Here is a 26,369-nt window from a genome sequence, read left to right as displayed (position 1 = left end):
CCCTCCGCCCCGCCCACAGCCGTGCTCAGGACCCACTGTTCGTGGCAAATCTGGGGCAGACTTTGCCTTCTGCTCCACGTGTTAGTCTCCTGTTGTGTTGCCAGGGACGATTTACCTGTCTCCACAATTGTTTCCTCTGCTTTCCTTTTGCAAGCGGAGATTGGGGATTATGACCCAGGAAAACACCCCGAAGGCTACAGCTCCAAGTTCCAGTTTTTCCCTAAACATTCAGAGAAGCTGGAAAGGAAGATTGCTGAGATTCACAGGACAGAGCTCAGGTGCGTGTCTCGCGGTTCAGGCCAGGCCACTGTCTCCCCCACGGCCCAAGCACACGTTGTCTGCTCGGGTAGACCCAGCCCTCCTCACTCCAGGATGTAACCATGTTCCAATCTCGGTGATCCACTGCCCGTACAACCCTAAGGCTCCCTCTTCAAGAACAGTGGTGTAGGCTGAGTGTTAAAGGCAAGAGAGATGCTATATTGTAAGGAAAACAGAGAAGGATTTGCCTCTGAAAGGTATTTGCTTCACTAAGATAAATGGAGAGAGACCGGGATCGGGCCGGGTTGGGGGGGAGGTCGGGGGAGGGCAGTAGAGGGATGTGGAGCAGAAGCATGAACTGGGGAAAAGGAAAACAAAAGAAATAGCAAAAGAGAACAGAGAGGAGGGGTTAAGAAGATGGGGACACCTCCACCCCTGGTCTGTGACTTCTAGGTCAGCAGATAGGACTGAGCAGGGCCAGATGCTCTGGGTGCAGGGAGATTCCTGGTTCAGGGGGTGTGACTTTAACATTGCCTCCCTCGACCCCACACCGCTGTACCCAGGGAAGAAGGGGAGATGCAGCCAGAAGCAGGAGGTAACTGTCCTCCTCAGATTGTCCTAGTTCACCCAGATATACCCAAGTCCATAAAAATAGTATCAATGCATCCTTTCACCCATATGAAATACGGTTTTCTACAAAGGTTGATTTTTATTTAAAAAAAAAAAAGGGGGTATTTAGGCTCTACTTTGTATGGCATGCTGGAGCAGACGCTCAACTGCTCAACTGTGAAGAAAAAATTTACATATAATACAGCATATTAATACAGTACAATTTTTTTTTATCTTCTAACATATTTTTGTAACTTACCTTTCTGGGGTAGGACAGTGCTCAAGGGGAGGGGGGCAGAAAAATATTCCTAATGATAATATTAAGCTTAAACTAGTTCCTAACTGATGCCCTCCCCCCCAAAAAAACAAAAAAATCCTTCACCTTCACTCAAAAATTTTACCAAGAAATATGTCCGCAAAGCCTCCTTACTTTTATAAACAGACCCCCTGCCCGCTGTGTGTGGCCATATTGGACCCCACCCCTCCTAGAGGAATGGAGACCCCCGTCAGAGGTGAAATCCCAGCCCCTCCCACGGCTCCTCCCATCACTCTTAGCAAATAGCGGCCCCTTGTGGTAGAAGTCAGAATAGACACACATGAGGGCGCGTGGCTCATTCAGAGAGACCCGGGGTGTGCTGGGGCTGCCTGGAGGCGCTGCCAGGAAGGTTTGAAGAGATGTCAGAGCAGTGGGGACAGTCCTCCAGAAACCTAACAGAAGCCAGGGGGATCCCCCAGGAAACGATGCCCACTTGGAGGACCCCAGAGGGTTGGGCTGACTCCAGGGGTGAATGGAGTCCAGGGAACCCTGCAGCCTCCAGCCAGGGAGCAGCGCTTCCCTGGAAGGGGCGTCGGTGCTCAGTGACCTCTGGGGCCTGGCTTTCTGCCTGCTGTGCCGGCGTTTTCCCAACACCTTCCCCGTGTCTCGGGTGCACTGGTGGAGGTACGCACAGAACCCTCACTGCTCACACAGGCTCAGCCTCATCTTCATCACGTAAAACTGGTCTGCATTTCCTCTTGGGCTCTGAGATCCTTGAGGGCCCCGGCTGTGCATTAAATTCTATGGTGTGTTTCACACCTGGGCCGCCCAAAGGCTGCTGAGGTGTGTTGATGGATTGCTGCCTCTCCACAGACACGGGCGGGAATCCGGGGCTGCTCCTGCTTGGGTGGGCTTGTCTTCCTGCCCTGCCATAGGACTTGAGGCAGATGATGAACTTAGAGAGTTGCAGTCCTGTCCAGCAGCTGTCTGAGTTCTTGACTGCACAAACTACCCACCCCCTCCTGTCCCTGAAGCCCTCCCCCACATCAGTGGAAGGATGTCAGCTTGCCAGGGTGCTGGACACTGAGACCCCGTGTGACCCTGCCTGCCCTGGTCCTATTCGGAGCTTGTCCACACCTCTGCTGAGGAGCCAGCAGGAAGGGGACGATGCTCAAGGCTCCTCCTTCAGAGGGCTTGGTGCCAGCACTGGTTTCTTTTTCTGTTTGTTTCCTCTTCATAGTCATCACCTTGTGGGCAGACAGAGCTATTGCAGAGTCTGGGGAGCTCAGCAGCGGCTCTCACTGCATCTCTCTTCCCCAGTCCCATGTGCCCTTCTGGTAAAGGAAGAGGGTTAGGCAACAAGATACACAGATCCTGTCTTAGTGTCTCAGTCCAGATCAGATGGCCTGCAGCCAGCCTATAGATGTATTTTTTCCTGCCCCCATCATATTGAAAACTGAGAAATGCCACATAAAAATCACTGTGTCTGAATTCTCTTTAAAAATCACACCTAGCAATGCTGGGCCCTGCTTTCCAACACTACCATCTTGGAGCTGGAGAGCAGCTTCCCTCTTTAGATGGGGCGGCATTCCTAGTTTGCCATAGTCCCCACCACTCCCTATGGTGTTACACTCAGCCCATGTCATTCATCACACTGCCTGCCTCACTCTGAAGACATCTGAGGGTTTGACCCTAGAAAAAGGTCTGTGAAGTCAGTCCTAGGACAGAGCCAGGAGCACACCCCATGAAAAAATAGGAGCATGAGAGACCCTGGGCACTTCTTAATTGAGTTCATCTCAGGGAAACCTATAGGAACAGGAAATCCTGAATTGCTTCATTTTCTTTATTCCAGTGGTCAAACACCAGCAACTTCAGAGCTGAACTTTTTAAGGAAAGCCCAGACATTGGAGACGTACGGAGTGGACCCCCACCCGTGTAAGGTAAGGCACCCCTGTGGCTGGAGACTGCACCGATTTTGCCCCCTGCCCACCAGAGGATGACCTCATGCCTGCACCCCCCCACCCCACCACCCTGCCCTTCAATACTGAGATGACTGACTTCATTAGTGACAGAGAGCAGAGAAAACGTCTCATTGTGAAAACTCCTCTGGATTCCACGCTGCAGAATCTTGTGCCATGTCAGAGCTGAAGCATACAGGCACAGTCTAAATAGCAAATCTGAAACCAGGGCCCCCCTTTGGGAGCCATGGGTAATTCGGTGGAACTGAGGAGAGGCGGAATGTGGGAGCCCCGCCCCTCCCAGGGAATGATCAGAGGCAGCTCACCGCACGGCCCACCCTTCCCTGACCCGTAATCTAGTTTCTATCCAGGAGTGGGTTTTATTGACTGTAGAGCGGCAGTGGAGTCACACTTAATTCCATTATGCGCCTGTGAGCGGGACAGGGACCAGCCCGCGAGGCTCTGCCCAGAGAAACCCTCTATAATTACTCACATGCGTCTGGCACTTGGGAGATGAGCTTGGGCAGCCGCGGACACTGAGGAGAGCGGTGGAGACCATGGCCCTCTCTCCCTGTCTGTCTGTGGCTGGATCCCCGCATGTCATCTCATTCCAGCTCTGATGCTTCTGGTCTCTGCCCCAGTCCTCCAGATCTGTGCCTCTTTCTCTCCACTACCGGAGAGACCCCAGTAAAACTGACTCTGAACATTGACCTCTCATTCCTAAAAAGTGAGGGGCAGTGTAGGCTTCCAACAAGAAAGAACAGAACAGAAACCAAAGAAGCCAGAATTACCTTTCTCGTGGCCCCTTGGTGAGGAGATGCTCTTGCATAGGATTAAATGCCAAAACTTCAGTTAACTTTGAGAACATTCTGGCACTCAGAAACCTGGCAACCCTCCCAGCTCGACAGTTCCCTGTCCACCAGCACAGCCTGCTGACAGATAACCTGTGTTCTTGAGGGCCAACACTGTCAGAAAACACATTCATGCCAGTTTATACCCCCCCAAAAAATGACATACGGGTATGTGCAAATGAATTAGCAAAGCTTCCTGAATAATGCCTTCTGCACCACCAGCACAGTTTAACTTGCATCGATTGCTTGGATTCCAATGGCAGAGGGCTACAGAGAACCAAAGAGAGCTTTGGGGTCAACCGGCCTTGGCTTTAGTGCTGGGCCCTCCTTACTGGGGCCTTCAGAGGCTTCTCTGAGCCTCCGTTGCCTTGTCGGTGTGAAAGCCCTCAGCAGATACCCCTGAGTCACTTCAAGACCTTAGGAGACACCGCTGCCTTCTTTTCTTCTCCGCCACCCTGTGCATGGCTGAATTTGCTCCACGTCTTCTCACAAGACTTTCAGGATGGAGCGATTTCCTCGCCAAGAAGCAAAAGCAGAATCGTCCCGTTTTCCAATGGATTCAAATGAAAACTGGTAATAAAATCAGGTACAACTTCAGGAGAAGACACTGGAGAAGCACCAAGCTGGGTCTTTCAGGATCTCGCACATGAAGTGGCACACATTAGGCTGTGTCAAGGTCATTTACATCTTATCATTATCACTTGGCGAGCACGTACTGTCTGACCTGCTGGGTATGTTTTATTGGCAAAATGATTTTTCTCTCTGTCAAGTGTTTCTGCACTAGTGCTTCTGGCTTAGTAATAAACACGTGAGGCCTTTTGTTGGAGAAAAAAAAAGACCCAGCTGCCTAAAGATGAATAAGATCAACCGAAGATGCCAGGTCACCTCTGCATGTGACCCATCTGTTTGGTCCCTTTGAGGAGAGGAGGGTCCCTGGGCAGGGCCGTCACCGGGTGGCTTGTAACCTGAGCATGATAACTGAGTGGGATGGGTGAAGGTCTCTCCTGTTGTCTCCGGAGATCTGGAAGCCAAGGAGCAACCTGCTTGGTGCGCAGCCCAAATCCACATGTACCCTGGGACTGGGGGCCTCCTGGTCAGCCCTGTCTTTGAGCCTGTCCACCATCAGACAGAGGTGAAGGAACCAGCGTTCATACCAGGCACTGCACGAGGCCCAGTCCCATGTATCACATCATTTCACCCCCGCGGCATCAACTCCAAGAAGCGGGGAGGGAGGAGAGGCTTGTGGCATGCCTTCCTGGGCAGGTGCACTGGAACCCTTTCACATTATTTTCTCATTTAATCCTCATGCCAGCACTGGGGTGTGGATATTATTCTTCCTGATTTATAGACAAAGAGCTGAAGGTTCTGGCAGGCCACAGTGCGCAAGGCCCTGAGTGGCGGAGCAGGAATATGAACTAAGGTCCCTTCCTGTTGTGCATCTCTCAGGAGCAGAAGCACCCAGACTTCCTTGTGAAGTAGGTGGGAGCAGTCACCTCGCTGGGCTTCCACTCCCGTGTTCCTGGGCTCCATACTTCTTGCTGGTGCAGGGCCCTGCTGCAGGCCCCACGGCTCATCTCCTTGGGCTCCAGCTCAGGATCTCCTCAGCCCTCCTGGGCAAGGAGAACAGTCTGGGAGCCTTTTACTCTTGCCACTAAGTAGAGTCACTTTGGTGATAAGCTACCAAGCACTTGCCTTGACGTTGCTACAAGGGGAGCCGAAAGAAGCTGGAGCGCTCAGTGTAATAAATACTGATGATTTCTATTAACAGAGAGGCAATTACTGGGCCCTGGGAATCTGGGGCACGCAGCCCTAGGGAGCACAGAAGAAGAAGAATCGTTTCGATAATTAAATGAGAGCAGAACAAGGCTTTGGCTGGGCTCTGTTCTCCTGGACTGATTAAGAAGCTGCAGTTCTTCCTGTCCATGCTGATGGTTTCTTTCTGACCAGGATGTCCTTGCCTGGCCCTGGGACTAGGAAGAGGAGATCCTACCAACTCTGGGTGGAAGAGCCAGAGGGCTCCTCTCTAGCTAGCTGTCTTACACTAATACATGAACCCTGAATTCGCAAAAGCTATCCTGAGCTCTCTGCCTTTCCCCTGGTCCCCAGCTCCCGGCAGAAGCCCCCAGCAGACCAAGCCTACAGCTGCTGGAGGAGAAAAATGGAGCAAACCACTGATGGCCCAGCCTTGTGCCTGGCCCCCAGCCTGCCATCTCTCCAACATCAGGGGACACCATCATGCTCCTTTCAGGGAGCCTGAGCCTGGTGCTCTGCCCTGGTCTCCAGACTGTGGCCCCCTGCCCTGCTGAGGTTCATGGGCTGGTCGAACCCATCACATGAGCCCCTTCTTATCATGAGTCTTGAAGGGACCATTTATTGAGAGCCGGCACATGCCAGGCACATACACACAGTATCTCATTTCATCTTTACAACTCTGCTAAGAAGACATTCTTGTCTTCTCTTTAATATAAGAACACTGAGCTTTGAGGAACTAACATGTCCAGGGTCACTGGCAAGGACGGTACTGGGACTCGAAGCTTCGTCTCCGCGTTGTCCTCTTTCAGTGGTCGTTCACGGTCTTCCACCTCGGAGAGATGGCATTTATTTAGGAACAAAGCGGGACTCACAGCCACCTCTGATCAAGAGAGGACAAAAAGGCCTATGAGACTTTTGAAATCATCGTAGAAAAACGTAAGAGAAATTGATGAGGTGGCTTTATGCCTGTTCTGTACAGACCAAGAAAAAAGTTGACTTCAGCGGGATCTAGATTAGATCAACCACACAAATGCAAGGTTGTGCCGTTTCCTTGCTCTTAAAGTGGGATCTTTTACTTTCATAATCCAGCTGCGTAGGCTCCTCTCTAAGTAAAGCCACCCCCCATCTTGACACATCGCCCCCCTACCTCAGAGAAGCAGAACAAGAGGGATCAGTGCTGACTCGCCTCGCCCTCAGGTTGGCCCCTCTTGGCTACCATGCAGGGAATGTCAGGTTTCCTGCCCAAATGGAAGGCTTGACCGAAGTCACTTCAGTGGCAAGTTCCTGCCAAGGTGTGCATTTCTGAGCTCTCACGGCTAGATGCCAAGCCTCTTGGAGGGGGCTGCCTGCTCTCCTTATCACCACTGTACATTCTTGTGGCTGTGGTTTCTGTTTGTTTGTTTAGACTTCTTTTTTGGGGGGGACATGCCTCATGACTTGGAGGACCTTAGTCCTCCAACCAGGAATCAAACCCATACCTCCTGCAGTGGAGTGTAGTCTTAACCACTGAACCAGCAGGAAAGTACCATGACTGTGTTTAAGTATGTTGAAACTGGGTGACTCTCATGACTGGCTTAGTGTGAAGGTCCCCCAGCTCTAAGCTCTTTCAGGAATGGGCATCACTGTCTGGAAGAGCATATAAAATCCTCTTTCCTAAGGTTTTTTCTGTTTCTTTGTTTTTTTTAAGAATAATAGAGGCTTCATCCACCCAGACTGAATTAGTTTCGGTCAGGTCCAGAGGAAGAACTGTGTGACCTTAAGCGGCATTAACAACTGAGAATGCTGTGGTCCTGACCCAGTCACCCCCAGGATGTCCTCGGGGCCGGCCGGGGTGGGGGGGGGGGGGCGCGGGGCGGGTGGCAGACAGAGCCTATTTCACTGTATTCAGAGGTGGGTCTGAGCAAAGGTGGCCCGGTGTCCCCATTTCCAAGAACCTGTCAGGACTGATTTCCAAAAATCCTTTTCTGGGCAGAGTGATCATCTCAGGGTGAACAGCTGATGACTGATGGATGCAGGTTAGGTCTCATGGTGGGTTCCATATGAACACATGAATGACTCTGCAAATCCATCCCCTCCCCAAAACACCGTTGGCCTTGTCCTGGCAGTACGTCATTTAGGCCATCTTCCTAAAATCATACAGAAATAATATTTCTTTTTTCCTTTTTTAATGATTTTTTAAATTATTTGGCTGTGCTGGGTCTTAGTTGCGGCACATGGGATCTTTAATCTTCGCTTTAGTGTGCAAGATCTTTAGTTACAGCGTGTGAACTCTCAGTTACAGCATGTGAACTCTCAGTTACGGCCTGTGGGCTCTAGTTCCCTGACCAGGGATGGAACCTGGGCCTTTGCATTGGGAACGAGGAGTCTTAGGCACTAGACCACCAGGGAAGTTCTGAAAGTAGTATTTCTTGAAGTCTATATGGTGGTCCTCATCTGTAAGATGAGGAAACTGAGGCCCAGAGGAGCAAGGAGGTTACGGAGCAAATTAAGCATCGCTGGGGTCCTGAACCAGGGCCGAGGAGCAGGACGGCTATAGAGCAGGGCTGGTGGTAACTGCTGTGTGGCTGGCAAGACCTGGGTGTTTACTCCACTTTGCAGCTCACTAATGGTGCAGTCCCAGGGGTGCTGATTGCGCCAGCATGGAGGGGACAGGCAGGAAAGATGGCTGAGATGGGAGCCTGAGGGACAGGGTGCGGCCGCCTGTCACTTCTCTCCCTGTCCTCATCGCCTTCTCTTGTCAGTAACTCGTCCTTTCACATAGAAACCCCAGGGGCAGGCTCACAAGGAGAACGGCTCGTTAGAGGAAGGAAACCAGGAAGCTTCCAGAGACGGTGTCGGTGTGGCCGCCTGTGTGTTTTCACGCTGGTCCAGGTGTGAGGTTTCATGCTGTAATCCAGTCCCACTCCTCACGTGCAGAGACAAGTAGCAAACCTCCCAGCTGCCTGGCCCCTGCCCAGTGGGTGCCAGGTGCCAGGGCCTTGCAGCAGCTTTGTCTGCAGCTGTTGCATCAGAAGCAGTCTGGATAATTGCTCTCTTCAAATGAGAGGATGAATGGGGATCGAGCACAGGTGCTATTATTATTTATTGGAATAAGTAATATTTACCGGCGTTTAACCAGCATTTAATCGGGGTGTCTTAGCATGTTTGCTCCCTGTCCCTAGTCAGCCAGTCTGGTCAGGAGAGACTGTTTCTAAGTCCAACACATCCTTCACTCGGAGGCCAGCCCTGGGGTATCTGGATGGTGCAGTGACCAGTGCCAACCGAGGAACCCAGCTCATGGGAGGACCTGCCCTTCCCTTCACTGTCACCATAGTGATCCTCACAGAGGTCTGACTCCTCCAGCCCGCCCAGTTAGTGCTGGGCCCCCTGGCACACTCTGCATTGCGTGCGGTGCTGACGTTCAGCTGTTAGCTCCCACCACCAAGCCCTGGTGACAGGCAGGGGGAGGCCCAGCCCCATGGCCTCCCAGTATCTCCATTCAGGTTATTTTTAAACAGCTTTTTGTTGTGCCCATGGGTTGAACAATGCTGTGTTTGCAGCCAGGTGTTAGGGGTCACAACAGACCGAGAGGAAAGGACAGTAGCAGCTGTGCACTCATTCAAATGTTTGCAAAATGTACTCTTGGTTTATTCCCTGGATCCATTGTTCACGCCTGTAACCCTGGCTCGAAAAGACAGTTTTAGGGCAAAACTGTACTTTTTTCTTGAGGCAAGGCCCATGAGGCCCTGCAGAGCCCCCACTGTTCTCAGGACTGATCAGGCTGAAGGTCTGCGCCAGTGAGGCAAAGCTGGGAGGTGGGAGCAGCTAGGAGAGCCCCGCAGCCACAGCCCCCATTTGCACGCATCACACCAGGGGCCCGACTCCAATCCTGTGGCACCATCTGAGTTGTGTCTCAGATGAGTGTCCTGCAGTCCCATTCAGTCAGCATCCAGGCATGATTTCTGGCCCCCTGCACACCCTCACCCCCCAGCAGGACAGATGCTCACCTGTGGCCATTATTAGGAAGGAAGCACCTCTGAGAGGATGTACCCCAGCATCCAGCGTTCTGGGCCCCGTCCCAGCCTCGAAAAGGCCTGGGGCTTCTGGAGTCCGTTTCCCACAGGAGGGAACCAGGACCTACAGCTTCTGCCGCACCTTCTCCCCTTTCTGCCCAGCAGAGCCTCAAGCCTCCTGTTTACCAGCTCAAAGTGACAGGTGATCTCTTGGTGGGTTCAGGCGACACAGGGCTGGCGGTAGCTGTTCCACTTGGCTGGTTGCTTTTTATATTTTCTTCAGCTAAACTTTCCTGAGGGAGTCCAGTGTGTTAGGCCGTCATGATACTGATTACTGCTATTCTCACTCACTCAGAGCTGCTTTCTCGAAATATAATTCACACATCAAAACAATCCATCCTTTTCAAAGCGTGCAGTTCGATGGTTTTTAGCCCGTTAACAGTTGTGAAACCATCACAACAATTGAATTTTAGGGCATTTCCGTTATCCAAAGAAACCCTGTACCTCTCAGCTGTCACTCCCCATCCCCATTTCCCCGCAGCCTCTGGCAACCGGAAACACACTTTTTGTCCGTGGATTTGCCTGGACATGTCATATACATGCAAGCATATGCCGTGTGCTCTTTGATTACTGACTTCTTTCACTTAGCACAGCGTTTCCAAGCTTCATCTGTTGTTCATTCCTTTTTGCTGCCAAGTAATATTCCATTGTATGGATGTGCCACGTTTTGTTTATTCATCTGTCAGCTGATGGACACTGAGGTTATTTCCACTTTGCAGCTGCTATGAATAATCCTGCTCTGAACGTTCACGCACAAGTTTCTGTGTGAACGTATGTTTTCGGTTCTCTTGGGTACATAACCTAGGAGTGGAATTGCTCGGTCATACGGTAACTCTACATTTAACAATCTGAAAGAACGCCCAAACTGCTTTCCAAAGTGACTGGACCATTTTACAGTCCCCCCCCCCCCCAGCAATGTGTTCTCTGGATATTCGCCATAGCTTTCTAAGACTGGTATTATAATCGACAACTTAAATTAAGGCCACTGAGGCTCAGGAAAGGTAAGAAACTTGCCTGTTACTTGCAAATGCCAAGCTCTTCCCTCTGTGACCAGTTGCCAAGTATTAACCCTGTGTCCTCGGAGGACAGCTGTGCTCTTCACCCTTTACCTCTCTGCCTGCACCACCCTGATGGGAAATCTTTATGTTACAGGACGTGTCAGGAAATGCTGCGTTTCTGGCCTTCACTCCTTTTGGGTTTGTTGTTCTGCAAGGAAACAAGAGAGTCCACTTCATTAAATGGTGAGTATCTTCACTTCCAAAACAGGCTTTTTACCCCTCACCAGCTGGGGAGGGCTGTGGTTCCCATGTCCTTTGTCTGTGAGTGGGCGAGTTCTGGTTCTGAACCCTCTCCTAAGCCTTGCGTCCATGATGGTAACTGGTGAAGGTAGTGGTCTCTTCTAGGGATCCTGTTCTTCCAAAGGGGTGTTCCTGAGAGCCATCAGCCTCTCCAGAGAAAGGGTGTGGATACTTGGTTCCTGTGTAGGATGAGAGGTCTAGAGCTGGAGCCAGTGTCAGGGAAGCAAAGTTCCCATAAGAACCGAGTCCTTGGGACTGACCTCTACTGGGGGCCATAGCATCTCAGGGAGGGTCACTTCTTACCCACTCTCCTAACAAAGGAGGGCTTGCAAGTGACCCCTGGGGCAGACAGAAGTTACCCTGGTGCTCTGCAAAACACCCTCCTCAGACTGAACCCCTCAGTGGGCACTGCCTGTGGGAACAGATGCCGCTGTATCCCATCCCCTTTCAGGGCTTAGGGGTCCTCAGCCTCCGGAAGTCACATGCCTACCCTTTGTCCCCTCCCACTCCTGTCTCCAGCAGGCGGGAGCCCCCGCTGCAGCTGCACTGACCGCTCCCTCCCTGCCCATCTGCCGGGGTCTGTTCTGCAGCAGGGCTCTGTGAGCTGAAGCCACAGACTCTAGTTTGTTGATGGACATGTGGCTCTCCAAGAGACTCTTTTTCAGGCACATGCAGACATCGTGCAGCCTCATCAGACCATGCTGCACATTCTCCTTGGCCCCTGCGACCCCTGAACCTCCCTTTAGGCTGAGAGGTCTAAGCTGGTCTGCTCCTCAGGGGCTTGGACAAGCAGCTTTCTTTGGCCCAGCAGGGCTAGCCACAGAATCCCACTCCTGGCTCATCCCCTTGGCCTTCTCCAGAAGAGCTGGTGGGAAACCCAAGGGCAGAGCTCTCCCTGGCGAGCTTTCTGCCGGGGGTGCTGCAGGCCAGACACCCCCTTTCCAACCCTCATGACTTTTATGAAGCTTGGAGACACAGTCATCATGAGAGTGCTTGCGAAACTGCTCCCCAGATGTGCCCGACCAGGCCACATTCCCCAGAAAACTCCTTCCCAGGGTGGGCCTGCTGCACTGCACTAACTGGGGTGCACCCCAACACTCCCGTTTCCCGACCTTCCCAAGTTGGCCTCACTCACTCACTGCACTCTCTAGGTGAAGATGGTGAGGGTTCGGGGTCTTCTGTCCAACCAGATCTTTTCAGACATTGAGCAGAGTCAGGCACTGCTCTCCTTGTGAGGGGCACTTGCCGCGTGGAGCCTCTGGGTGGTCTGATGTTCCCAGAGCACCCACATCCTGGCCACACTCCAACCAAGCCAGCTGTCACATGAGGCAACTGGTAGGGGACATTTTAGCTAAAAACACGGAGGACTCGCCTGTTACCAGGGCCGGTGGTCCCTAAAGGACCCTCACCCTCCAGAAGCCAGACTGCAGCTCTCCAGGATGCCCCAGACCCTCTTCCTTCTCTGGCTTCTCTCACAGCCCACTTCTTCAGGAAGGCTCTTCATCTCTCTCAACGTCAGAGTAACAGATGTCAACTTCAATCTGACTCCCAACAGAAAATTTTCTACTTTCCTACCTTGCTTGTTGAAGCTGAGATGATCCATATGCTTATGTTATCAGTCGATTGATAAGTACGGTATTCTGTACGTGTGTGAGAGGTGGATTGCCTGGGAGGGAGCCTTACAGAGAAGGAACCCCACGTGGCTCATATGAGCTCGGAACAGGTGGCCAGAGGTGTGAGCTCTCATCCTGACCCGGCCGTGGCTTCCAGGGAACAAGTGGCCTTCCTCTGCCCCACGAGTTTTGTCCAGGAGTAAACCGGGTACACTGTTCTCACCACCTTTCTGCTGCCTTTCTAGGATGTTGAGGAGAGCTCCCTAGAAATCGCAGAGGAAGAAGCCAAGTGGAGGCAGATATGCATGGTCAGACCTCCCTGCGGGGGGAGGGTAGAAAAATAAAGACTCTGCCCCAGTGAGGTAGCAGGGGGCCTTCGGGCTCCACAGGGAGGCTGTCAGGCAGATCAGCGGAAGGGAAGTTGAGGCCTTGGTCGACGCGGAGGCCTGGTCCTCTGGCTCTCAGGGACAACCACCTAAGCTAAGACCCCGGTCCATTTTTCCACTTTGTAAATGTCACCAAGGCTGAGAGCAAGATGTGGAGGTGAGGTCGAAGCCGTGCCATGTACAGTAACCATGTCACTTCTTCTGATTTGTGTCTGTCCTGCGGGCGATGTACCCCAGTATCCTGTTTGCCTCTTTTACTGCAGCCATTCACTGGGCTGGTGGCTTCAAGGATTTTTCTACACAAACCCCTAAGCCCCTTTCCTGGTCAGTACGCTGCATGACTGTTCCATGTAATCTGTCCTCTCTCTGGTATGTTGCCCTGCCCCCTCCCCGAGATCGTCTGACATTTGTCTGCATTAGACTGCATTCTCCATCCAGTGGCACCGTCACCTGAAAGACTCAGCTCCCTCAGAACCCGGTTGCATTGTTTTTCATTATTTGCTGTATCTTGAACTTTGGCCTCATCAGCTACCTGTGGCATCTTACATTTGACAGTCCCATCTAGATAATGCACCTGTGTTATGAACCAAATCCTGAAATGGCCCAGGACCACTCTACCTAGACTCACTGCCCGTGCAGACGTTTCCCTTTTACAGCCACTGTTGATGAGCCCGAAATCCTCCTATCACCCTATTATGATAGAGTGATTGACCAGAAAACTGTGGATTGAACTGTTTCAGCAACTGTTCTCTAAGGCCCCTGCGCTGCTGTCTTGTTTCGGTTCTAGTTTTGGCTAAAACTGTGTCTGTGCCTGGAGCCCCTTCCAGTCGGGGTGGGCTGTGCATCTACGAGACTTAGCTGTGAACAGGCAGCCCACAGCGAGCTGACGGGTGCTCTCTTTGTACTTCTAGGAATGAGGTGACCAAGCTGAAATTTGAAGGAAAGACCTTTTATTTATACGTAAGTCAGAAAGAGGTGAGTGCTTGTTTCCTTCTCTTCAGGGAGGGCTGGGGCTGAACCAAGGTGGTCCACCAAGGTAGAGCTAAGCCCCCTGCAGGCTAAGTCAGGAGCAAGGGCAAGATATGGAGGTAGCTAGGCCCTGGAGCACAGGGACTTCATCAGGGATGCTGGTGACCCCTAAGATTCCATCCCTCCAGAAGGTACAAAGTAAGATTCTTTTGATTCCATATGAAAATTCCAGGAAGATAATAAATACCCCCCAAAAGAAGAAAATTCCAGATGAGACTGCCACTTTCTCTGGGGAGGGCTCGTCTCATTCACGCTAAGCCAGTGGAGACTCACTCTGATGGGACCTGACTGCCAGGTGTGCCCTTGCACACTGACCTGAGCTCTGCCCGTGGGTGCTGAGGCTTCTCTCCCCAGCTGAAGCCAGTCCCTGGGAGTGGTAGGGAACCCTCAGACAGCCCGAGGGTCAGTGTCCTGGCCCACTTCGCCCTTCGCGTCTCCATCCGCACTCAGCTGTTCCTATGTGGGATTTTTTGTAGGAAAAGAAAATTATTCTCACATATTTTGCTCCAACTCCAGAAGCCTGCAAGCACCTCTGGAAATGTGGAATCGAGAACCAAGCCTTCTACAAGTGAGTGGATACCTGGGGTGGGGACTGCCTTGATCAGGGCCAGAGTCAGAGAATCAACTTTTAGAGCAGTGATGGGCAGGAAACCAAGAAACTGACAAAGGCGAACACGAGATGACAAAGCTGGGCTTCCTTATAAAACCCAGAGTCCTTTCCAGGTTACTGTACCGGCTGGAGGGTCAAAGCTGAGGTCTGGGAAAGTGCCTCAGCAAAGCTGCCCAAGTGATGTCCTTGGACAGCCGCCCGCCCCCCAATCCCCCGTGGCAGAGCACCTCTGTGTCTTCCTAGGGGAAGGCTTGGGCCAGAGAAAGCCCATGGGTATCTGACTGTAAGCTAGCCCTGTGGAGCCATTCAGAGGCCTGGGCGGCCCAGAATAGCTCCATGAGGGAGCAGTCACAACCCAGAAGAGTTTCCTAAGTCTTGGAGAGACTCTGGGGCCCACTCCCCAGTGGGTGGCCTGCTGCTGAGCTGGAGCTGATGCCCAGCCCTTCCTGCTGTGTCACGGACAGAGATGTTGCCAGTGACAGGCCAAGTACCCAGGAGCCCGGCGTTGGGGTAGCTGGAGGGAGCAAGGACTTGTCTGTTACTGAGATACCAGCTTTGGGTCAAAGGCAAGAGCACAGCTTACCAAATGATTTTGTCAAGTTATACTGAAGACTTTGTGCCCAGTTTTAAGAAAGTGGTTATAAAACCACCAGGAAGCAAAGAAGTAGCCCATCAAGAAACTGAGGTGATGCCAGAAAAAGTATGTTTTGCTAAAACTCTTGGTCTTGTTTTTAAAACAGGATGTAATGATTTATCCCTTAATAAGCTGCATCTTGATCAGAACAATAAAGACGGAATGTGTAGTATTTACCTCCTGACAGGCCATAGTTCTCCCTGTCAGGGGAAGGGGGCTGGAGGGGGTCGGGGGCCCCATCCCCACCACTCCAAGGACCCTGCTGCCTGCTGTGGGATGTCTCCTCCCTGTTGCCAGGGCCCGAGGCTGTTCCTTGGGCAGGTTTTCTGAGCTGTGTAATAACATCTGTGCATTTGATAGCAGAATTGGGGGGAGGAACTGAATTGGCAGCCTGAACTCTCACCTGAGTGGGCTTCTTTCTTCTCATGGAGAAGGCACGTGGAAGATTTTCATGTGGTCCCTTTTCCCTCCTATTCAATCCCTGGCTGTCCAAGGAAAGCCAGGAGAACGTCTCAGCATCGTTTTTGGAGGCCTGCCTTTGCTTTTCCCTCTGTGCCATGGTCTGAACCTGTGACCAAACTCAGTTTCTGAGTCTTTCGTGAATTGATCTCCACACCCTGACAGCATCCACAGTGGAAACCAGGGCTGCTTGCCACTGTTTTCCACTGACTACAGACTAAGTATTAGAAGCCTGCATCCTGGGTCCGATCCCCACTTGTGCCCAGTCTCTACCTCTGGCTTCACTCAGCATCTGCCATGCGCTCAGATCCCTGCCTTGCGTGTGGCCTAGGGTTTTACAAGGCGCTGGGCCAGACTCAAGAACGTGTTCAGATAAAAATATAACTACGTATCTGACACGTATTAAATATTTTGAAGCAAAAAAAAAAGAATGTGCTTATGCAGGAGGGCAGGTAGGCTCAGAGGCTCGCGGAGCCCTGACACAGGTGGGGATGGTGTCCCCAGGAACTGCTGTTCCTGGATATAGGGACGCCTCCCTAAATGTTCGCTGACCACTCAGGACAGAGACTTTGGACCAGATGGGTTCCCAGCTGGGTTAGTACGACATGCACCCAGGGCATGTTGTGGGTGGAATTGGGTCTTAGGAGATTCAGTCTGGGGAGCTCTGCCCAAGCTTCCTTGTCTAAGTGTGAGAGGACTAAAGAGGTCACTCAAGAGGATAGATAGGCTGTCCAGAGTCTCCGCCTCAACTGTCCACAGCCTCGGCAGCAGTGTTAATAGGTATTCTGAGAGAGGGCGAATGGGTCCAAGTTCAAATAAATGGTGGAACTCGTACTAAAGTTCAGCTAGTTTCTTCATTTCAGGGCTTTTCAGAGTCTCTAAAGTGATACCACACTGTAGGTTCTCTCCGAGGAGACAGAATAGGAAGGCAGACTCTCCTCTCTTCTCCACCCACAGTTACCCAGATATCCACATGGACTCTCAGATGCTGGGTCTGGAAGGGACTCCTGAGGTCAAGCAGTCCCAGCCTCACTCTTTTATAGAGAAGAATGGGAGAGGAAAGAGACACCTGCCCAGGGCACCCTGCTAACCAGAGGCCTGGCTGAGATTCAGCGAGTGGCATTCTCTTACTCGGCCAGCCCCTGGCCCTAATGTTTATTCTCTTGGTCCCCGTGGGGAGCCCGTACACTCCTGTTATGGAAGCAGGTTGCAGCCTGCCCGCCCCCAGCACTGAGGCCCAGAGTATGGCCCTAAGGGGCCAACAGAGAGTCAGAGACAAGCGGGGCCTTTTCCCAAAGGGTTTCCTCAAGTAGGCTTTGGAAGGAGCTGGGGGTGCGCTGCCTTAGGCTGTAAGGCCTTGCAGGCCATCTGTCACACTGGACTTTGCCTTGCTGCAGGCTGGAGAAGTCAAGCCAAGTGCGCACAGTGTCCAGCAGCAATTTATTCTTTAAAGGGAGCCGGTTCCGATACAGGTAAATAGTGACAGTAAGTAACCACTATGGACCTATTTTCAGACCCTTCCCTGGAGCACAGTGGCTCGGTGGTCCTTACCCTTGAGAACAGAGATGCTGGGAACCTCCAGAAGGGCCTGTGGTTTCCATCTGGTTCTCCTATCTCCCGACCCTTTGACTATCTCCTTCTCTGCAGCTGTTTGCCTGTAGGGCTTGACAATATGTATCTTCTCCTGCTCTTATAAAAGCAGCAAAATAAGAACCATAACAGTGATGCCTCTCATTTCTGTCTAAAGATCTTTTTTTTGAGGCAATATTTTTGGAACATGCTGGACAATGAAGAATCATTCTTAAATGAGAACGGAAGATCCCAAAGACTCCAGATAGAGAACTGTCAGGATGCCTTAGGGCTCTTTACCCCCACAAGCAAGCCCTTCTCAGTGGCCTGAACATTGGGATGGGGTAGGCCAAAGAGGCTACTTCCCAGTGCAGCCAGAGTTATCTGAGATTGTAGAGAGGAGCGCGCCCTGGAACACTGTCTCACTTCCTGCCGCATGTTTTATTTTACTACTTACAGCGGCCGAGTTGCAAAAGAAGTAATGGAGTCCAGTGCCAAGATCAAGCGGGAGCCGCCAGAAATACACAGGTAGGCTGCCAGGGGCTTACCCCCAGCCAGGTCCCAGGTCAGATCTCAGGATCTTAAGTTGAGCGCTATGAAGATTCTGGCCATGACAGCTCCCAAACCAGGCAGGAAGCGGAAGAGACCAGTCTCGGCCAAAGGCCTGGGGAACAGGCTGACCCTGGTTCCCTGAGCCCTGATGGAGAATGCGGGCAGGTGGCTGAATGCAGCCCAGACAATAGATGGGACCCAGGAACCGCCTTCCTGGGTAATTCTCTATGTGATCCCAAGTCCTCAAATTAGTCACAGACCTCAGAGGACAAGCCCAAGCAGCAAGATTTCATGGGTTCTGTAAATAATCCATGAAAGGAAGTCAGTCACACTAGGTCTGAACGAGTTTCAGGGTCCGTGCTTTATGTGTAGGTGTAAATCAGGCATGTCCAGGAGTGCATCTCCTAGACCCTGACGAGACCTGGGGAGAAGACGATTGGCTAAGGGGGTTGGGCTGCCACCAGCCTGACCTCTGCGAATGGGAGAGGTCATTACTCCTGTCTTCACACGGAGCCACAGCCACCAGCAGCCCCTGTGAGAAGTCAGGAAGCGCTGCAGAATCGGTCTTCGGCACATTTTTAGGAGTGTCGCATATCCTGGGCTCTACCTCCCCGACAGCCCTGCCCAGGGGCTGGTGGCACTGTTGCCACACTAAAGAAAGGTTCTGGTGGGTCTGGGATGTTAGGATGTTGTCAGGTTTGAAGTAGTATCTCTGACTGGGATCCAGGGACTAAAGGCAATAATGATTTTAAAAAACAAAACTTAACACAGCCAGGCAATTCTATGTAACTAGAATACAACTAGTCAACTCTACATCTGTCTGTGCACTGAGTCAAGAGTTCTCTTTTTCTTTAACCTCAGAGCGGGGATGGTCCCCAGCCGCAGCTGTCCCTCCATAACCCACGGCCCAAGGCTGAGCAGTGTCCCCAGGACCCGCAGGAGAGCTGTTCACATCTCCATCATGGAAGGTGAGCCCGAGTTCTGGAGGTGACCCAGGGTCCCTCCACGTTGCAGGCTTTCACTTATGTTCCAGATCTGATACCCGGTCTCTAAAGCCTAAAGGATCAAGGTGGGTGAGGCAGTTCACCAGGAAATGAAAACCCGTTTGCATGGTTCTGAAGCATTCCAGTAGCTGCCACCACCTTCTCCTTTTGTAGAAATCTGTCCTCTTGGTGGAGGCAGGAAGAAAGACAAAGTCTGTGTATCTTTACCAAACCAGACACCCCAGTAGCTGAGGCCAATACCGCTCCAGTCTCTGGACTGTTCGTACCGTGAGGAAACTCTAGGACTCTTGCTCTCAGCTGTGGTTACTGACCCGGGTTGCCCCATAGGCCTGATACGGGTATGAAGCTGAGTGCTTTCCTTCCTGAAGATGACGTTTTGTAGGCCTCAGAAGGTCTTGAGGACCAGGACACAGAATAAGACTGCTTCATACCTCTCTGTCCTGGAGGCTGGGGAGGGAAGGCCCTCTGCCCTTTCTGTGGGAATGCTGTTTGTTAATGAAAATGGAGAATCCCTTAGGTTAGGAGGGACATTGTTCTGCTGCTCCTCTGGGAGGATCCCTGGCTTGTACTTAAAATTTAATGATGTGTCAGTGTCAACTGCCTTAATTACGGGAGTACCATAGTGCTCCATTTATAAAACTCCATGGGGCTGTGAAGAAGCTGGTGTATGTGCAAGTACTTTTCTTTATTATTTTATGATTTTTGGTGGCACCAGGTCTTCCTTGTTGCGTGCAGGCTTTCTCCAGTTGTGGCAGTGCTCGAGCACCTCCGTGTGGTGGTCTCCTGTTGTGGAGCACAGGTTTAGTTGCTCTGAGGAGCGAACCCATGGCCCCTGCGTTGGCAGGCGGATTCTCAAGCACTGGACCACCGGGGAAGTCCCTGTGCAAGTACTTTGAAGAGATGAAAGCACTGACTGGGCAGCAGCAAGCACAGTGCAAAGAGCCCTGGTCCGGAGATAAAGATGAGGTCAGCACGGGAGCTCTGCCGTGCATTTTCTGGGGCAGCTTGCTTAACCTCTCTGAGGCTGTTGACCCCACTTTAGAGGGGGGATGGATGTCGGGGGTGGGGTGGCCTTGTAAACTGCCAAGCATAACTGTGATGCAAGGTATGGATTGCTGAGTTCTGGCTGTCATCAGATACTGCCCCCGGGTTTTCCCTCCTATCTGACTCTTTAGTGGAGAACTGAGCCTGGCTCTCTTATTCTGGGATGTGCATCTCAGGAAAGTGGAATGTCCTCTCATCTTCTGAGGATATATATCTTCCTCCCCTCTCTGAGGCCCTTCTTGCCATCAGGTCCATCCCAGGACTCCTGCAGGAAGTCGGGACAGCTGTCCTCCCAGAGAGAAGGGCACCCCCAGGGGGAGCTGGCACTAATACAGGTATCACAGAGCAGCCTCGGGCATTACTGCTCCCTAGTATAGGGAAGAATATCAAGAAAACCAGCATTCCCAGAAGAGGGAAGACTGGGGCCATCCAGGTGGAGACAGAAGTCAGCAGGAGTAGCTGCAAGCAGGGTTAGCAACACCCCAGGGGTGGGGACACTGTTCTCAAGCTTCCCCAAGACGAGCAATGGGGCTCCTCGGCTCCCAGCCAGCGCTGGCTCTGCCTTCAGCCTCCTCCCATCATAGCAGCAGCTCCTCAACATCCAAAAGTCACCTGTGCTTGCAAAATGGCCGAGGAGGATGCAGAGGGCCGTTAGAGCAGAGAACCCCCTCGCCCCGCAGGGCCAGGGCCTGGCCTCAAAAGCTCAGCCTCAGAACTTGAAACCTGGCAGATGATAGCCCAGCAGGCCTCTGTCCCAGTGCTTCTCCCCAAGCCACCCTGCTCCTCACACCTTGGGGCCCATTTAGACCCAGGAGGGAGTAGGCAGCTCAGAACTGCCCCAGCGGGAATAAACTCACAGGCAGAATGAAAGTCAGGGTGAGAAGAGGCAGGTGGACATCTGCCTTGGAAAAAAGACAAGACTTGAGCAGTTAAGTGGCTCTTACCAGTGCGTGCTTAGTTGCTTCAGTCGTGTTCGACTCTCTGCGACCCTATGGACCATGGCTGGCCAGGCTCCTCTGTCCATGGGGTTCTCCAGGCATGAATACTGGAGTGGGTTGCCATTTCCTTCTCCAGAGGATCCTCCTGACCCAGGGATCAAACCCACGTCTCTCATGTCTCCTGCATTGGCACTGGTTCTTTACCACCTGGGAAGCCCAGAAAGTAAATGGCTCCTTAAACAGAGTCGAAGAGAGGTATGTGCCATGTGCTTAGTAACTCAGTGACATCTGACTCTTTGCAACCCCATGGACTAGCACCCGACCCAGGGATCGAACCCACATCTCATGTTTCCTGCACTGGCAGGCAGATTCTTTACCACTGTGCCACCTAGGAAGTACAGGGGTCAGGAAGCCTAGTGAAATAAAGAATGGATCATTTCAGGAGAAGAGAGTTCAGCTGCATCATCTCTGAGGGGAGGTTTTGCCTTTAAAGTACCTAACATGGCTGATCCCCACTGTCCACCCAACCAGGCAGGGAAGGGTGGGAGGGATGTGATGGGGGCCTCAGAGGAAGGGCACAAACCATCACAACTCCCAGGAAGTTATGGGCATTTGAAATGGGTTCATGCTCCATCAGGGGTCGTCCTTCCTGCAGTCCATACACCATAGAAATTGTTATCACAGAAACCATTTGCCTTTTCCAGGGGAAAGCTTTGTTTTTCTCCAAAAATGGGGGTAAACTGCAAAAACGTTAACATTACAGTTTGAATGAAACCATGTAATCTCACTGAACTTTAAACAGAAGCCTGCACTGGTTGGCCCTGCCCTCTGCTCTCAGGGATGCCAAGATAACACGTTAGCACAGGCCTGACCCAGAGAGGTCACTCAGGTATGTCCGTTCCCATCACTCACTGTACCCCCGGGGGCACCAGTCAGCAACCAGACTGCACAGAGCCCACCGGAGGAGAGGGCCCATTTCCAGCCGCAGAGCCCCTCCTCCTCCATCAGAGCCTCACACCACAAGGCCCCCTGCCTCTGCGGCTTCACATCCTGGGTTTTCTGGGGCAGTCCTGCTTCCCCTCCCCTCTGGCATCACCCCTATCCTCTCGGTCCCTAACCCTCTGAGAGGCCTCGGGCCCTGATAACGGGCCTCAGGGAACCAGCTCTACAGGCTGGGAAAACATTACTTTTTATGGGTCTAAGTGCTTCTAACTGAATCCAGGGCCCTGATAAGCTTGGCCTCTCAGAGCCGCTCTGCTGTCTCCAGCACGGGAGGCACTGTGAAGGGGCTGCCGTGGCGTGTAACCAGTGAAAAAGCCTGCGTCCCTGGTTGGGTTTCCATCCGTGCCCTCTGCACCTTCTCTTCCTGGCCAGTCCCATGAGGAGACCAGCTGGTTTCCACTGAAGACGTGCCTGCCTTCCTGGGCCACCATGGGGAAGAGCCTGATTAAGATTCACACACGAGTCCGAGTTCAGCTCCGGCTGACTAATCACTGCCTCCGGCCCCTGAGCGTGCGCATCCTGAGGCTGGGGCCCCGGCTTCAGGGGAGGCTCCTGACCGCTGTGCCCCCCAGCCCACCGGGAGCCAACTCCAGGCAAGGCGATCAGCTGGAGCGCCTCCAAGGTAAAGAGACACCCTCTATCTTGCTGTGCCGCCCACCTGAGCCATCCCGGAACTACAGGTTTGAGGCGAGTGATGATTTGTACTGAAACCTGTAGCTCTGCACAGGACTACCGTGGCACAGGAGTGGTGGTTTAAGATCACCTTACAGGTGGGTCTGAGAGTGGGTGGCCATTCCCTTCTCCAGGGAGCGAACCTGGGCCTCCTGCATTGCAGGTGGAATCTTTACCGTCTGAGCCACCAGGGAAGCCTGCTGTTGGGGGAATAGAAGACTGATATTTACGGAATAATTCTGTCTGTTGGACGCTGTCCTTAGGGGAAAAATGCATGTGTAGCCAGTATCTTGCTTACTGAGAGCACCAACGACTCTCAATGATGTGGCTTCTGCAGTCCCTCCGATTGTGCTTTCTCCTGTCATGGCCTCTGCCTCTCACCTTCCCCAGCAAGCTTAGAGCTGAATTGTAGGCCAAGCTGAGATTGCAGTGAAGTGGCTTCTGGCAGCTAATCTGGTCATATGCTGGAAAGTCTGCCATCAAAGCTGTCCTTGCGAGGTGCAGGCCCCAGAGAACAGAGAGCCACAGAGGGTTTGGGAAGGAGCTGAGCCAGCACCATGCGCAGTCAGGGCCTGAAGAGGCTTCTGTTCATCAGGAACCCACTTCACACTCGCAGGCACATGTTTCTCCTGTTACACGTGCAGCGGGGGCAGAAGGGAGGAACCGAGAGCAGAGGAGCATCGAAGGCGCTGCAACAAGGGACAGGCGCTTAATTTTACCTTCTTTCATGACGGTTTCTTGGGCAACTTAAAACTAAGGCAGGTGCAGGCTGTTCACTTAATTCATCCTGGCCCGCTGTTCCACTCCCTGGAATCCAGCTGGATGGTCGTTAGCACCGGGGAGTGAAAGATGCTAGGACGCTACCATCGCCTTTGCCAGTAACAACCAACCACATGACTCTGGCAAGTTCTGTAACCACTTGCCCTCTCTACTTCATGAATGCTGAAAGATGAAAGTGCTTTGAAATGTTTAAAACATTATACAGATTTAAGAGTCTAGAGCGTAGGGACAAGAAATACAGCCAGGACCATGAAGCTTCTGAAAGCAGGAGCTGAGAGCTGTGGCAAGTACACTAATGGTGATATGATGGGGAGCAGAGGCGGAGAACGGGGGGCTGCCATCTCCCCCACCCACTCGTTTGTTCCTCTGGAGAACCTGTAACTGTGGATATGCTGAGAACGGCTAAAGCAGCCTGGGCAGGCAGGCGGCCTGGCTGCCACTGGCGACCCTACAAGGAAGCTAACGAAGATGAGACACACTGCTTCTGAAAGGTGACTGGCACCTTTTAAAATAAGCTAACCCTGAGCCAGAAAACTCCCTAAGCAGCCCTGGTTAGGTCAGATCTTTACTACCTGGGAATCTGGTTCAGTCTCGGGCAGTCAAGGTCAAGTTCAGAGCAACAGAAAGGGACAAGGTTCTCAATGTGGACCACAAAAGTAGGGAGAGCCACTCCGGCACCAGCAGTATGTACAGGAGTGGGAAATGCAGACACTGAATCTGAAACAAGGAGCCTTTTTCTTGGGAGCACGGTGACAGGGGCCACACTCGGCCAGTCTGAGTCCACATCCTCAGGCCTGGGTGGCGGCTGTTTGGTTGAGGGAAGTAACCAGTTCCTGTTTTTCCCCACCAGAGCTTGAGCTCTGGAAAGACAGAAATGTTCTAAAAGAATAATGAGCGGTTTTAGGGCCAGAAGACCCTCCTCCTAACAAACGTTAGGAGAATTTCCCACTGGTCCTCTTCTCGGAGACCACTCTGTACTCCGGGCTGACGGCTCCCCTGGTTGTACCTATTCTGGACCCAGCTCAATCGAAGGTGAAAAGAGAGGGCGAGCACTTCGGAAGAGCAGGTTGGGCTTTCACCCCACTCTAGGTCAGTACAGCTAAACGTGGAGGCTGAAGAGACTGACAGCAACTGCAGAAGTCCAAAAGATGAGCTCACGCGCTCAGGGAGCAGTGTGCTCGGGTGTCAGCAGGACACTCAGCTCCAGACTAGGTAGCTGATGAGGCCCCGTTGGGCAAGACAGTCTCCTCTTCATTCCTGCCTCTCAAGACCCTCAGCTCCCTGAACCAAGACCCCCCACCTCTGGGTCAGAGATACTTCGCAATTCTCTTTCAGGCTGGGCTGAGCCAGGACACCAAAGGCAGGAAAGGCAGAATCTGTAATGAATATGGCCAAAACTATAAGCAAAGAAAGAAAAAAAACAAAACAGAAACTTACAACCAGTGACACCCTGATTCCTGCTGCTTCTCTGGTCCTGTTCTTGATGCCGCAGGGTTGGCGGCGGCTGGTCACGTGGGGCTGCACAGGGCCTTCCTAAGACTTCAGAGACCAAACAGAACAGGGCTGCCTCCACCAGACAAAGTGTGCGCCGGTACACAGAAGCCTGCTCACTTCCCCTTTGTCTTTCCAGGCCTCGAGTCCCTGCGGGACAGTGCCCACTCCACCCCAGTACGTGCCTCCTCCCACGGGGACACGTTCCTGCCTCACGTGAGAAGCAGCCGGGCAGACAGCAACGAGCGAGTCGCCGTGATTGCGGACGAGGCTTACAGCCCTGCGGACAGCGTGCTGCCCACCCCTGTGGCCGAGCACAGCCTGGAGCTGATGCTGCTCTCCCGGCAGATCAACGGGGCGACCTGCAGCATCGAGGAGGAGAAGGAGTCTGAGGCCAGCACCCCGACTGCCGCCGAGCTGGAGGCCCTCGGGGGCGAGCTGAGGGCCCTGTGTCAGGGGCACAGCAGGCCGGAGGAGGAACAGGTGAATAAGTTTGTTTTAAGTGTCCTCCGTTTGCTCCTTGTGACCATGGGACTCCTCTTTGTTTTGCTCCTCCTCCTGATCATCCTTACTGAGTCTGACCTTGACATTGCCTTTTTCCGCGATATCCGCCAGACCCCCGAGTTTGAACAATTCCACTATCAATACTTTTGTCCCCTCAGGCGATGGTTTGCCTGCAAAATCCGCTCAGTGGTGAGCCTGCTCATTGACACCTGAGAAGGCATGAATCCTCCCAATAACTAGCCAGGTGGACCAAGGAGCCCGGCTACCCATTCCCAGCAATGGGGCCCATCGCGGAACCATCGGCACATGTTCCAAGTCCTCCTCTCATGACTCAGAAAGTCCACAGCCTAGGAGGGTCGTTTCCTAGAAGAAGAAAGGGGATAGGCACACGCCTTGTCTAAACTAACTGGGAAAACTCATTTCCTTCAGAGGTTCTCTCAAGAAAGGCTCAGCAACTCCGTTTCTCATCCTCCCAATTTGCAGGATAATTTTTGGTTCTGAATTTTGATTTTTCATAGATGTGTATTATTTTGAAGATATCAAAAATAATTTATTTTGTTATTACTGATTCTCACAGTAGTGTCACCCAGCAGACGAGACACTAGTTGAAGACTAGAGGGCTGTCGTCTTCTGTTTACTGCAGGAGCTTCCCTGCTGGGGGCCCGGCAGACGCATCACTGCAGCCTCAGCGGGGCAGGTCAGGGGCCTGGACAATGGGGGCTGTCTAGGTTTTCTTCCCAGACAGAGCTTTTAAAAAAAAAGTAAACATCCATGTAGAACGATTAAATGGAAAGTTGCTTCTTATGACGGTCTGAGTTGAATTTTCTTTTCATTTCTTTCAAATCTGAGCAGAGTGGGCATCTGAAACGACCACTGCTACAGCAGCAGCAGGGGTAGGGTAAGTCTGTCCCCTTAGACTAGACCCTAGGGAGCATCACCATGAGTTCTGTATCATGAACTTAGACTCCTGTGACTTTTTTCTAAGGACCTCAAGACTTTTACAGTGCTCCAGAAGCAATAGGTAAATTCAGTGGTGCCAGGGGTAGAC

General features: G+C 52.3%; 1 protein-coding gene and 1 pseudogene across 4 annotated transcripts in view; both read left to right on the top strand.

The window, feature by feature from the left end:
- Positions 1-26,218, top strand: part of FRMD5 (FERM domain containing 5) — a 322,722-nt gene extending 296,504 nt beyond the window's left edge. The window contains exons 6-15 of one of the 4 annotated variants that reach the window (XM_068991195.1): positions 155-278; positions 2,976-3,063; positions 10,889-10,977; positions 13,945-14,008; positions 14,539-14,630; positions 17,163-17,237; positions 17,794-17,862; positions 18,748-18,854; positions 24,957-25,300; positions 26,174-26,218. In XM_068991195.1, coding sequence (XP_068847296.1) covers positions 155-278; positions 2,976-3,063; positions 10,889-10,977; positions 13,945-14,008; positions 14,539-14,630; positions 17,163-17,237; positions 17,794-17,862; positions 18,748-18,854; positions 24,957-25,300; positions 26,174-26,218 — 1,097 coding nt within the window. Of the gene's footprint in view, positions 1-154; positions 279-2,975; positions 3,064-10,888; positions 10,978-13,944; positions 14,009-14,538; positions 14,631-17,162; positions 17,238-17,793; positions 17,863-18,747; positions 18,855-24,956; positions 25,535-26,173 lie in introns of those variants that run through there. The other 3 variants (XM_068991194.1, XM_068991196.1, XM_068991193.1) reach the window with 3 other exon arrangements.
- Positions 4,420-4,582, top strand: LOC138095429 (large ribosomal subunit protein eL39-like; annotated as a pseudogene).
- Positions 26,219-26,369: the final 151 nt, after the last annotated feature.

Source organism: Capricornis sumatraensis, chromosome 19 (assembly GCF_032405125.1).
Source record: "Capricornis sumatraensis isolate serow.1 chromosome 19, serow.2, whole genome shotgun sequence".
NCBI classification, from domain to species: domain Eukaryota; kingdom Metazoa; phylum Chordata; class Mammalia; order Artiodactyla; family Bovidae; genus Capricornis; species Capricornis sumatraensis.
This window is presented reverse-complemented; position numbering and strand designations above follow the sequence as displayed.